Here is a 14,055-nt window from a genome sequence, read left to right on the forward strand (position 1 = left end):
ACTGTCCTGGTGGTAAGGCACTTGAATATGATTCCCCATCTCTTCTCAATATGCTGACCAACCTTGACCTCAAACGGCCCGAAGCAGTCCATTCCCGTAGAGTAGAAAGACAGTTCATATAGACGTAGCCCGGCTGCTGGCAGGTCTGCCATCCTTGGCACTGTAGGTCTAGCTCTCCACCTTTGACAATCAGCACAGAGGTGTTGGTAGCGCCGGACAGCTTCACGCCCTCGCAGAATCCAGTAGGAGCGCCGAAGTTCTGCGAACACCCGCTCCGGGCCAGGATGATGGAGGCGGCTGTCAAAGTCTTAGATCAGGAGTTTGGTCACTGGGTGGCTTGGGTCTAGGATAATCGGATGGAGTGTCTCCAGTGCCAAATCTTCAGATCGACGAAGTCGTCCTCCAACACAAATGAGCTGTCTGGTCTCATCCACCTCGGGTGACAGAGAGAGAAGACGACTGCTCCTGGGAACTGGCTTACCGACTTTCAACAGGTTGTACTCCTCCAGAAAACTATCCATATGGGCCCTCTGTAGGATCAGCCTCTCCGCCTTGCGATAGTCCTCAGCAGTGGGATGACCATCTGGTTGGGCCGCCCCATGTAGCTCCTGCGCTGCAACCTCTAACATCTCACTCCAGGTTCTGTAGCGGCTCAAATCTGAAGTTGGCTGACCTGATGGAGTAGTTGCTGTGGTTCCACAGAACACAGCTTTGCGCAGCTCCGAGGCATCTCCTGCCTGGTCAACCGTGAGATCCTCTGGCCAGGAGTCTGGACTGCGCAGGAGAAAGGATGGTCCTTGGCTCCATCTATTTGGTACAGTGAGCTCCTTCAGCTTCTTCCCACGTGTCACATTGTCGGCTGGATTCCTTCCAGAGTCGACGTATCTCCAGGAGTGCCTGTCTGTCAGCTCTTGTATCTCGGCTACACAAGTGCCAACGAAGACCTTAAATTGGCAGGATTCAGACCTCAGCCAGGTCAGCACTGTCGTAGAATCAGACCACAGGAATGTCTGGTCGATTCTAAGGGTGAGCTCCCTTTCCAGCACTTGTGAGAGCTGTGCCCCAGTGAGTGCAGCACAGAGCTCCAATCGGGGCATGGAGTGGAACCGCTTAGGGGCAACCCTGGAACGTCCCACCAAGAATGACAGATGCACTTCACCATTTCTGCCAGTGGTCCGGAGGTAAGCTACTGAGCAATAAGCCGCTTCAGAGGCATCACAAAATATGTGTACCTCTCTCTGACAGCCGAAGGGGTCCACTTCCTTAGGCACATATGGTCAGGGAAGAGTAATTTCAGGTAGAAATTGCAGCTCTTCCTCCCAGGCTGTCCACTGCTGCATAAGCTCCTGAGGTAGGTGTGGGTCATCCCAACCCCTTTGCTTGTCCCAAAGATGGCGGATGATTACCTTCGCTCTGGTTGTGTAGGGTAAGATGAACCCTAGGGGGTCGTAATGGCTGGCCAGGACCCTGTAGATATTGCGCATCGTGGTGACTGCATATGGAACTTGACGATGCTTGTAGCCTAGGACCTCTGTGTGGAATAGCCAGCTCAATCCAAGGGTAGATTCTGGGGTATCTACCTTGTTCTGGGCCAGCCATAGCTCCACACTAGCAGAGCAGCTCTCTTCTGGTAAATGACTGATGACGTCACGTTCATTGCTGGCCCACTGTCATAGGTCAAACCCTGCTGAGGCTAGGATGGCCCATAACCTGTCGACAAGGTTCCTTGCCTCTTCCACGGTGGGGAAACTCTGAAGGCAGTTGTCCACATAAAAACACTGACTGAGAGTCTCACGTCATCATCTGGCTGGCTGTTATCCATGACATGACGCTGCAGGGCGAATGTGGCACAGCAGGGGCTACATGTGGTTCCAAACGGGAGCACCTGCCACTCGTAGACTGCTGGAGGGCTCTCGTCGCCGATGTCTCGCCAGACAAATCTGAGCAGGGCATGATCTTCTGGTAAGAGACGAACCTGGTGGAACATGCCTTTAATGTCCCCACTCACTGCAACTGCATGCTCTCGGAAGCGTAATAGAACTCCCAGAAGCGACGCACCTAAGGTGGGCCCAGGCAGCAGGTAGTCGTTCAAGTTCTGTCCTCTGTACTGAAATGAGCAGTTGAAAACCAATCGGTTCTTGCCATTATGGCTCACCATGTGATGAGGAATGTACCACGCCTCCTGACCTTCTGTCACAGGTGTCCCAGAGCCACACTTAATGATGGAGCCAGCCTTGATAAACTTCTCCATCTCCACCTTGTAGGCTTCAGCTTGTTCTGGGTCTTTGGCCAGCCTTCTCTCCACACCCCGTAGACTTGACATGACGGCGTCTTTAGTAGCCTGCAGTAGAGGCATCCCCTTCCGGCGAAGCAGTGGGGTGGCATAGCGGAGTATGCCTTCAACCTCTATTCGGACAGTTCTGGTGTCCAGAATGCGTATGGCCTCTTGGTCTTGCCTTGAACGAGTAACAAGCTTCTCGTTTTGGAATGGAATGACGTTGACTTGCCATAGTTTCTCCACATGTTTCATTAACTCACTGACCTGAGGTGCCACAGTTGTCAGCAAGCACTGCTGTGGTTGGGCAAGCTGGCCAACTATACTTGCTGGCCCTTGTAGCGCCCAACCTAGCCTGGTACGAATAGCAGCAGGCCCTCCCGGAGGTCCCAGCCTGACTGGTTCAATGGGGGTAACCAGATGGGGATGGTCACTGCCAATGAGTAGCAAAGGTTTCACATTTATCAAGGTGTGGATCGGAAGGCCAATCAGGTGTTTATACCTTTCTCTGAGTTGCTCCATAGGATAAGTGTGGCCTGCAAGTCCGATGCGTGCAGCAGTGAAGGCCCCAGCAATCTTGAACCTGGTCCTGGGCCTTGAGGGAGAGGAAACAGAGAACATCACTGACTCACCTCTGACAGTCTGCACGTCCTGCCTAATCGTGCGCAGTGGGACGTCCTCTGCGATCCCTTGCATGCCTAACTTCTCGGCAGCCTCTGGCAGAAGCATTGTCCTCTCTGACCCGTCATCCAGTACGGTATAAGTGCTGATTGTTCACTTGCCATAATGAATGCAGACTTTGACGATCTTTAGAAGGACTCTGCAGCCTTCAGTGGGTCTGTCTAGATACAGGACGTTGGTCGCCGCCTTCGAGTCACAGCTCACCACCGCTGTTGTTGGTGACCCTTTAAGTGTTCTAACATTGACATCATGCAGTACCTGCAGGTGCTTCCCTTGGCAGAGGCTGCACGTCTTTCTGAGATTGCACTGGGCCGCCTGGTGTGACCGTGCGCAGCGCCAGCACCTCTTGTTACTCTTTATCCAATCTGTTAGCTGGTCCTTTGTCACCTTGGATACCATTGTGCACTGACTGAGGTAGTGCTCTTCCGTGTTACAGAATGGACAGTATGGCTTGTTCTTACTGGCCACACCACCTGGCCTCACAGCCTGTGGCTTTGTCGTTACCTCCTTTGCACCATGAAGGACTGTGATGGATCTCTTACTCTGGCGCACCTCAGGCCTGGGCCACTGTTTCTCCTTTGTCCCTTTCACTGCTAGCTGCCCTTCAGAGTCTTGGCACCAGGACTCATACTTAAGCCACCCTGCGAGATCTGCCAAGGTATGCATCCTCACACCTTGTTGGAACATGCAGCGGCGGAACTCTGCTCTCTGCTCGGGGGGTAGTTTACTTAGCAGACGAGCAACATGTGAACCACAGTGTAGTTCCACTTCTCCTTCTGGGTCTAGTGTCCTTAACATCCCCACTAGTGACTGTATCTGGAGGGCAAATCTCTCAAATGCCGAGACGTCTCCACGCCTGATGTCAGGTGAGTCCATCATCGCAGCAATACGCCTCAGCACTATCTGATGTGGCTGGCCGAATTTGTCATTGAGGGCTTCCATAGTATCAGTGAAGGGTGTGGTAGAGTTGAGGTAAGCATCGGCTGTTAATCTGGCCTCCTCTAGGTGCAGGTGATCAACCAACACTTGATACTTGAACACAGTAGCGGTTTTTGATACGGGCGACACGGGTGGTTGCCCGGAGCGGCATCGTGGTGGGGGGCGGCATCACGGGCATCGGCAAAAAAAAAAATAATAATAATAATAAAAATTGCTCGTATTCATGCTGCCCCGACGTCAATCCAGCGCATATTGGGAATGGCATAGGCACCGATTGGTTTTCTATCGCCCATTTGCTGGGAGTAAGGGCGCCCTCCGTTTGCGAGGTGCGCCTGCTGCTTGCGGCACAGGGAGGAGAGGGCGGGGCGGCGGGGGATTCTCTGGCTGGCTGGAGCAGCGTCTAATAACCAAGTCGCAAAATAAAAACAAACCAACAAAGACGAAAACACCAGACATTATGATACAGACTTATAATTTGCACCAATGTTTTTTCGAAATTCTGTACGCGAAAAGTGAGCGCGAGAGCCCAGTACAGAATATAGAGACACGAGACGACGAGGCTCCAGTTACAGCAGTGCAAGTAAACAAACAATATATATAAGAAGAGTAAGAAAATAAATATGCAGTTTAGGACTAGGGGTAAAGGGATCAATAACAATTTAAAATTTATAATTTACAGTTTGATGATTTAAAGTCTCACACACAACCTGTCGAAAGGGGGGGGGCCTGCTGCTTCCAAGTAGAGCACATTTCATTCATAATATTGTAAATCCAAGCCTATTATGTATTCATGATTTGAATTCTGGGTTGTGTGAAATCCCAGAAATACACCTTAGACAAAGTGAATCTGTGAACTAAGGTGTAGGTCTATTAGGTTATGTTGTGGTGATCCTCAATATGGGGGATTTGTGTTCATACTGGAGTGCAAAATTAAAACCAATGGAAGATGGACAAGAAAAGTTCAAAGCCATCAGGTCGTCAGTTTAGAAAAAATAGAAAAGAAGAGGAGGAGAAACGAGCAAAAGATACAGGTAAGCAGATGTGTCATTGGATAATGGCAGGTCATCCTGAAACAAATAGAATCAGAATCAGAATACTTTATTAATCCCTAAGGAAATGATGTGGGTTACAGTTGCTCCAAGAAGAAATGGTAAAAATAGCAACAGTAACAGACTAAACTCCAAACAATACATTATGTTACGGGTTTTAATATTAATTAGACATTGTCAATTGTTGATTTGTCCTGTTCTCATTGTATGACGAATTATGATGGCTGTGTGGTAGCCGTTTGCATACTATGCATACTCTCTCTCTCTTCACATGTGTGTGTGTGTGTTTCTCTGGTGAAATTCAGTATGGTTCCGACAACCGTTTTATGTCAATGGACAATCCTTAATGTGTGCTTGTGTGTGTGTGTGTGTGTGTGTGTGTGTGTGTGTGTGTGAGTGTGTGGTGGTGGAGGGGGGCGCCAGAGGGTGTGTTCGCCCAGGGCGCCAAAAAGGCTAGGACCGCCACTGCTTGAACAGCTCAGTCGCGTCCTCAGGTAGAAGATTCCCCAATGCCATCTTAAGCCTAGCGAACTCACTAGGGTCTTGACTTGAGAAGTTGGGAATTGTTGGGCGGGGACCATGGTAAACTGTCTCTGAGGTGATAGAAGTCCTGCCTGGATTCGGTCTGTCCGGCAGTGGCTGTGTAGAGGACAGATTGAACTGCTGCTCAGGGGATGCTGGATTGCAGTCACGCTCAGTCTTACTGTCCCCATAGGCGGCGCGCGGATGCTTGGACCCGCCCAGTGGGAAATTGCCTGAACGAGGGGGAAGATGAACCGGCTTGAACCAAGGAGGTGAATTATGGGAGCTGGTGGAGGATCTGATGACAGACTCTGTCCTGGGTGGTCCACGACCATATTAGCAGGTGGGATTGCCATTGCCTTTGTCTTAATGGCTGGAAACACACATGCATCTTTATGATGGGGATTCAACACTGGTGGGTCACTAGGCAGTGGTGTTTCCTCAATTGGATCTGGCCACGGTGGTGGGGCAGGCCAGTCATCATCCTCCTCAATCTCTGGTGTATCACCCGGTAGCGGTGACTGCATTAACTTACTGGTTTGGAGAGAAGATGGGCCCTGTAGGCTCTGGACAGCTTCCACTAACTGTCTCATTTCTGCTCGCAGTGCCTTGAGTTCGACCAGATCTGATGACCAGATCTGGGTCTGCTGGATGAGGTGGTGCTCCTGACGGATATCCTCTAACTCTGCACTTATTTCCTTATTTGGATGTGTATAGGGGAGCACGAAGGGTAGAGGAGTAGAGGAGTAGAGGGATCATAGGCTTGTTCCCCATGCCTTCTCTCTGGATGCAGCTGGGGGGCTAGCTGATTCTCCTGGATGTGCTGTTGGCTCTGAGCTCCATAGCGCGAGACCGTCTCATGGAGAATAGCATCCCGCCTCCACTGGGGGCTGGCTAGGTTGCAGCTAAAGGGGGAAGCGAGGGAGGTCATCCTGGCCTTGTCCTCTTGGTGTGTGAGCTCTACATCCTCTCTATGTGCCTGGCTAATGTAGCCTGGGTACTCCACCTCATAATCTGCGTAGCGCACAGGTGGGCGAGCATGTCGTCTGGGGCGTGCGCCGTGAGCCTCATACTCTGGGCCTGATTCCATCTCTGAGGCAAACCTAGTGCATCCGGCTCAAAGGACCATTAAATGTAGTGGAGATATCAAAGATAGGCACGGCTGTGGCACTGATTCAGTCTTTGAGCACTACGGTCACCCCGGTGTGTCGGCCAGAACACCACTTAAGGCCAAACTGTCCCAGAGTATGAAAGAAGAAGCGAGCTTGAGGTTCCGTTTGAGGCACTTTATTGTCACCACTCAATTTCTGGGGCTGTAAACACAGCGGGTGTACATAGGTGTGTGTGTGTGGCTTTTTGTCATTTACGCACACATAACATCCCCCAGGAATCAGTGCACCCCCTCCGGACCAACACTGCTCATCCGACATTAAGCTGCCCACCTTACTAACCGGATGATGTCACTAGAAGGTGGGCTGACAGAAGACTGAATATTAAATGAACTTATAAACACCAATAAAACTATTCTATGAACTTTGGGGCCTTTTATACAGACCCTCTGCAGGTAATTGGTGGTCGCAGCTTTCCTAGCAGGATGGATGGATGGATATATATATCCATCCATCCATTCGCTTATCCTTTTCAGGGTCGCGGGGGGTGCTGGAGCCTATCCCAGCTGTCATAGGGTGAGAGGCGGGGTACACCCTGGAAAGATCGCCAGTCTGTCGCAGGGCTAACACACAGGAACAGACAACCATTCGCACTCACATTGACTCCCGCATTCAGACCTATGGGCAATTTAGAGTTTTCAATTAACCTATCCCCACAAAGTGCATGTCTTTCAACTGTGGGAGGAAGCCAGAGTACCCGGGGAGAACCCACACAAACACAGGGAGAACATGCACAACTCCACACAGAAAGACCCTGCTGGCCTGATGGTGGAATTGAACTCAGGACCATCTTGCTGTGAGGCAACAGTGCTAACGACCCTGCCACCATAGATAGATAGATAGATATAGAGAGAGATATATAGATATATATAGATATATAGAGATATATATATAGAGAGAGATATAAATATATATATAGATATATAGATATATATCCTGTATTTACTTATAGAAGTTGCAGTTTCACATCTCCAACATAGTCATAAGTACACTACATAAGTAAACTAAGTTCTATAATAAAAATGAAGAGCTTTAAGACTCTTCTGGAACCTGATCTTAGGATCTTCTTGGCCTCTCACATTGTTTCCAACCATTGTTGGTTTAACCACACCTTTGCTAGCTGCACACGGTAAATGGCCTGTATTTGTATAGCGCTTTACTTAGGACCACACCAAGGATCCCAAAGCGCTTTACACTACATTCAGTCATTCACCCAGTCACACACACATTCACACACTGCCGTATATCATATAAATGACATCAGTATGCCTGTGTGTGTTATTTTAATATACGTGCTGTAGTTCAGTTTAACTTCCACCTCCTGTGGCTTCATTTATGCATCACAAAGTTTGTCACTGTGGAAAAGATGTCTTCCAGTGAGTAAAAGGGGCTTAAAGTTTTTTCTCAAAAAGGCGACTGATTCCGTAAATTAGAAAAGTAAATTAGTAAAATTCAGGTTTTGGGCCTTAGAATGAGATTATAGCTTTGGTACTTTAGAACAACTGTAGTGTCTGTTTTAAAGTTTACTGAACTGCTGTTTTATATTTGCAACACCTTCTTTTGTCCTCAAGAGGGAGACTTATACCACGTGTTAGATCTCCCCCACAGCTCTTTCCTTTGGATAGATGATTTAAAAACCTCCCACCAGTGACTATCAATTAACCGAGAAACTAACTTTTCCCCCCACTGCTGCCTCTCTCGAGGACCAGTGTCCAGCATTGAGAAAACTAAATTAAATCATTTCCCTTTTTTTCACGCCAGTATTCATTCTGAAAGCAATGTTTTATTTATTTATATTTTCAAGACTAATGGCCATATGGTATTGATTCAGCCATCCACTTTAAAAGCCAGTCCATTCATTTTCTATCTCCCTAAGAGGCATAACGACCAATGTTAGGCTCCCCTGAGTCCATTCTTCATGTTTTTTCCCTCACAGTAAGACATTTATTCATGCTAACGCAACAAGACAAATGCTAATATACCCACATATAAAGTGGTAACCGAAACCTGAGCAAGTAAGCTGGACTTGGAGGGAGCAGAGCCTGAGCTGATAGTGAGTACTTGTCCTAAGCCTATTAGTACTGCTGGGGATACTTGGTGGTAATGATTGAAAGCCACTTAGCGCTGGTGTATTTACCAAGAGGATCATCCAGGGCATGGTTAAACAGGCCTGATGAATTAATTCAGTTTAATGTACATTGACAAGGAAAGGAAAGGAAAGGAAAGGAAGTTTTTAAGTTGTCCTACTAATTCAGGCTCTCATTGCCTCAAGTCATTTCGAAACAAAACAGGGTGTGCCTCATACAAATGTAAGGCAAATCCAGAGGTCAAACATCCGTGCTTTCTTTCCTTGCACAGTTTACATGACAGCCTTTTTAGTTTAGTTTTGTCCATTTTTGATTTATTGCTTAAATGGATTATGAAGACCTCGTACCTGTATCCACACCCATAGGCAGTGGTGGATACATACGTTGCTACTTTTAACAAAGAACTCATGCAGTATTTCCTTTTAATGGAGTAAATGTACGCCACAATACGTGGTGCTGGATCCCCCTCTAAAATAATGTGTGTCTAGAAACACTGCCGCATTTTATGCAGACATAAAGATGCCATCTTTTCTACAGTGTAGCCCAGCCATGGTTGGAACATGTCTCACATGACACATGTAAAACATGTGTGGCCCAACAGTGTGTGAGGAGGCACACATGCAGGTAACTGACTTGTTTCTTGAACGGTGCAGTATGGTGAGTAATATTAACCTGTTAGACCACAGTACTGTGTGGCAAGCACTTGCGAGATTGCAGTATAAGTTGAATTCAATACAAAGCTGGGCAGGCAGCCAAGCAATGTCTGGTGCCTTGCCATCCATTTCCATGACAGACATAGAGGGCATTATGGATCACTGGCCAGTCATCTCATGTCTCAGGTACAACACACACATTTCAACTGGCAGTTTCTATGTCTATGATCACTATGCAGCTGACCATGAAACTTAAGGTAAAAAAAAAGTACACTTAGATTACACAAGACATTTTCCTGAGAGTAAATGATTCAAATCAAAATAAAGGATTGATTCTTTTCTCTTTCATGTGTAGGATGAGCTTGAATCACTATTTTTAGTTGCTTTGCAACCTCGGCAAACAACAGATTAACTGGAAAAAGAATTTCTCTGACACATTTTAGAAATGTAATGTTTTCATCTCAACAGCTGAAATATGCACAGCCCTGGCAGCCTCTCACATTAAAAACTGACATACTGTTTCCAGTCCAGCTGTCAGGTAGGAGCACCCAGATGTTGCTGCTGCAGTGGCGTTATGTAAGCCAATGTAAACCAGAGATTTCCCTCGCAGTCACATGGGCAGAAACACTGAGCTTCAGTCTCACACACACATGCAGACAGATAGCAGATTATCTGCAGGATTTGCAGAGTAAATCTGCTCTTTTAAAAAGTGACATTTCTGTTTTTACTGAATGCAGAGCAGAAACACAAAGCACACAATGGGGCTTGTGTCACTGGTTACTCTGTACGTGATAGATGACGAGGCCTTAAAGGCAAGACGTTGCGCACACAGTCACTCTCGCCTGCTGCTGACCTAAAGCAGTCTTAATCCCGGGTAAATGCATATCGGTGGCTTTTGGCTTAGTTTGTCTGTTTTTTGTTTTTTTGTAAGACTGCCATCATGAAAAGTCCAGCAGAAATCAGATAAACGGTGTGCTGTAGACATTAGACTCACTCTGGCCACTTAAGGAGTAAAGGTGAAGGTACTGGGGATGATGCAAAAGCATGCAAATACATGGGCGTCTTTCCTTTTGACAGCAGGCCAGAAACAGAGGAGAGGAAATGCTTGGGCAGCTGCAGCTGTTCTGGTCCAAATATAGCTGCTCGAACACATTGATTACACAGGATCATTATCACTTGCCATTTGCTCTTCTTCACTCTTCATCAATAGAAGTATCATGTTGGTGCTTTTGATCACGTACAAAGAGCACGGTGCAGTCCTGAAACTTACAGATACATAAATTCTCAAGCATTCCATGTTAGGCATCATTTTCTCTCTATACATTATCGACTGACTGGGATGCAGCCAAGTATGCAAGGAGGGAGGGAAAAGTAATGGATTCATCACAGTGAGAGAGAAAGAGACACTTATACTAAGATGACCTCACTTTATGTGAGATGCCTTACAAGAGAAAATCTGGAACAACTGGTAGTTGGGCAGTTTTAGAAGAAAGAGATAAAGGATAAAAGATAAACCGACCAGTTTTTCCAGCTCATAGGTAGTTAGGTTTTACTTCAGGAGATGATAAATAAACAGTCTATTAAAATATTTAAGATACACTAGAATAAAACAAATGCACCTAAACACAATTTCCAGCTCCAAGTCAAACAAGATTCGCTAGCTGCCTAGTAAGCTACCTGGAGAACCTTGCACGATCCCTATTATACCATACATCTGCACTTTAATAGCACAGCTGAAATTCTTATACACACTATGAACTATGTAGAGTGAGGTCTATCCCGCACAGTATGGAAAATATCTATCCAGCTACTGTATCTGTCAGTCTATCTAGCTATCATTTGTAAATGCAGACAGGCAGGGGGCGTGCAAAGGCCACCGGAGAGCAGCCAGAGCTGTATCTGCACAGGCTGAGGCTGCTGGCAGAGGAAAAGTGATCGTGGCAGAGGAGAGATGTAGCAGCGCTGCTCGGTGGGACTCTGTGGCCAGCCGTCTGTCACTTCTTTTAAAACCAGAAATTGTTTTCGTCGGACATTACCGTGAATGGGAAAGATTGAATGCATCTTATAGCACAGTGGCGCCGTGTGAATGTGTCGCGTAATGCACCGAGAAGGATTGCCTCTCGGGGGAAATATTTATGTTTCGGGACGGTTTTGTTGGAGTAGCTAGTTGCTAGCGCTGGGCTAGCGACTGTGCTGGCTACTTGGAACGTATTCTGCAAGGATGATTCGGTGGATACGACAGCAGCTGGTAAATGAAACCGCACGTCCCATCTTCTTCATACATACCGCTTTCCTCTTATTAGTTCGCCACAGCAGCCAGTCTCCTTACGTATTGTAAGGCTTAGCCCGCGGAAAGCAGAATAAACTTTATTTAGAGAGCAAGCTAACCTAGCCAATTAGCTGTTGCTGATGTGTTCAAAACATTCCATTTCCCCTTAATGACAGTCAGGTGTAGGTTACGTTAGCTAACAATTACCTTATCTGCTAGCTGTCAGTAATAAAGAGTTTAGACCTCAACAAGGGACATTGGTTGAGTTCAAATTTGAGCTTGAGGTGTAAGTTTGGTTCGAACTTTGATAGCATTTTAACAACTGTCGGGTGATTTCCGTTACTAAATGCACCTGAGAGTTAACTACCTTAACACTAGCTAGCTGGCTAACAACGTCAAACTTGGCAAAGTTATAAAGCGTCTCTGGCTCGCTTTTATCTAGTGTTAACGCACAACTTTCGCTTAGACTGAGCTCAGTTTCAAATGTTCTATTTAAATTTTGTTCAGGGGACTAATAAACTATCTTTAACTGAGCTAGTTAAGACTTAAGCCTCAACACTCGAGGGTAATAATTGACGTTAGCTTGTGTTATTTTAACTTTATTTCGGCCCACTTCTTTGTTCCCTGCTTTCGTTACATGATCTATATCTGTATGTATTATTTGAAATTGAACTGATTTGATTCGTCACACCGCATTCTGTTTCTGCTGTAATCACCTGTTGTTTGTCTGCAAACATGACGGTCGCATTGACGGGCGAAGGCATCAGTTAAACCACAATAGTGGCCCGTTTTGGTACAGTAGAAAGAACGAGTTCTGAATTATGGCTGAAGAAAGCTACAGTGTCACGGTGCTTGTGGCTGTAATCATGAAGGTCTGTGTGGTCATTTCACTGTGTTTAAGCAGAGTTGGGATAAGAAGCACATTCAGTGATCGGCAAATGAGAGTGGCGTGACCAGTGGTGAAGAGCCATGTGAATGAATGAGTGATTGCATATTATGAGATTAGCCACACACAAACGGTTGATGTCACCATGTCTACTGAGTTTAATCAGTGTTGGGGGTGTTTTTGACCTCTCCCCGCTCACTGTGCACTCTCTGTAGTTAAGGTTAAGTTAAAGTGACACTTATTAAATTTTATGAGTCATGCTCAGCTTCAAGTTTGCCTGTTTTAAAAAAAAAAAAAAAAAAAAAAAAAAAAAAAAATCCTTTTTGCTTTTGGAGATTAAGAGCACCACAGAGAGTTAGGGGTCTATTTAGAAATGGTACTTAGCCTCCTCCTAATTTAAGATAGCTCAGCTCATTTGACCCATCCCGCCTAATTGACCTGACTGCTTAATTAAAAGTGTAATTAAAATGCATCTTAATACAGCTGGCCTAATGAAAAAGTTTGTTGAGGGGCATTAGTCTGACCCAAATATCAGCTGGAAGGTAGAATGGGGATGTTTGTTCACTCATACTATTTATCAGCTCTTTCTGGTGGAATGAAAAGGGAGAGGGGGGAGAGAGATGTGACGGGTTTTCATTGTCAGTCTTGGTTCAGTTACACTATAAAACAAACCAGAAATTAAAGCACGAGGAATGGTAGCAAAAAAGCAAAGTCTTTGACATACTAGTTTGCAAGCCTGGGAACTGGGTTTTCTAGATGTCTTTATAGAGACTTAAAGTCTGTATGTTATTGCTGACAGATATTAAAAAGACTGGTATAAGTCTTCCTGAGGTTTTGTATATAGTTTAAGTGCACTATGAGAGAAGTATTTAATGAATTACCCTTGCTTAAGTCACGTTAATCATGATATAATCATGAAAAATAGAGCAACTATCAAGAGCGCAAATGAGCAAAAGGAAAAAAAACATCTGTCTATACTACTCATCTGTAGCCCATTGAGCAAATGGGAGTTTCCTACATTTTTTTGAGTGTCATTCAGGCTCTTTCCTGGATATTGCTGCAGCAGCCCTTGTAATAATCCACTGACACGCAGCAATAAAACATCCTTATGTCACCCATGATAAAATATCATTCCTTACTCTCTAGCCCTGCTCTGACTACTCTGTTGCTGTGGGTTGCACAACAATATATTTTTTTTATAATATTTTATATTTGTTGATGTAGTCCATCAGTTTAGCTTATATGCAGTTTATTTTATTGTATTGCTGTTGTCATCAGTCTTATGTTTAAAACTAGTACCCACTGTACATGAGTACATACTGTTTATTGCCCCCCCCCCCCCCCTTTTTTTTTCTTCTTTTTACAACCACCTCACTTTTTTGTTAACATTTCCATTTAGCTCATCGCGTTTGATTAAGTGCCACTTAATCTGTAATATGACCCCTTGGTTGTGTTGCGTTGCCATTATTCAGGGCTGTTCCCCCAAGGCATTGTGGGACTTGTAGGCTTTATGTGGGGACTAATT

The 14,055-nt window shown here is 45.9% G+C and overlaps 1 protein-coding gene across 3 annotated transcripts in view; it reads left to right on the forward strand.

Annotated features, from left to right (window-relative positions):
- Positions 1–11,242: 11,242 nt before the first annotated feature.
- Positions 11,243–14,055, forward strand: part of atp11b (ATPase phospholipid transporting 11B) — a 50,355-nt gene continuing 47,542 nt past the window's right edge. For 2 of the 3 annotated variants that reach the window (XM_084911052.1, XM_084911055.1), the window contains exon 1: positions 11,244–11,623. In XM_084911052.1, the coding sequence (XP_084767178.1) occupies positions 11,597–11,623 (27 nt within the window). In that variant the 5' untranslated portion in view covers positions 11,244–11,596. Of the gene's footprint in view, positions 11,624–14,055 lie in introns of all 3 variants that reach the window. The other variant, XM_084911051.1, reaches the window with a different exon arrangement.

Source organism: Perissodus microlepis, chromosome 17, assembly GCF_051167445.1.
Source record: "Perissodus microlepis isolate ML-2025 ecotype Zambia chromosome 17, ASM5116744v1, whole genome shotgun sequence".
Taxonomy (NCBI): domain Eukaryota; kingdom Metazoa; phylum Chordata; class Actinopteri; order Cichliformes; family Cichlidae; genus Perissodus; species Perissodus microlepis.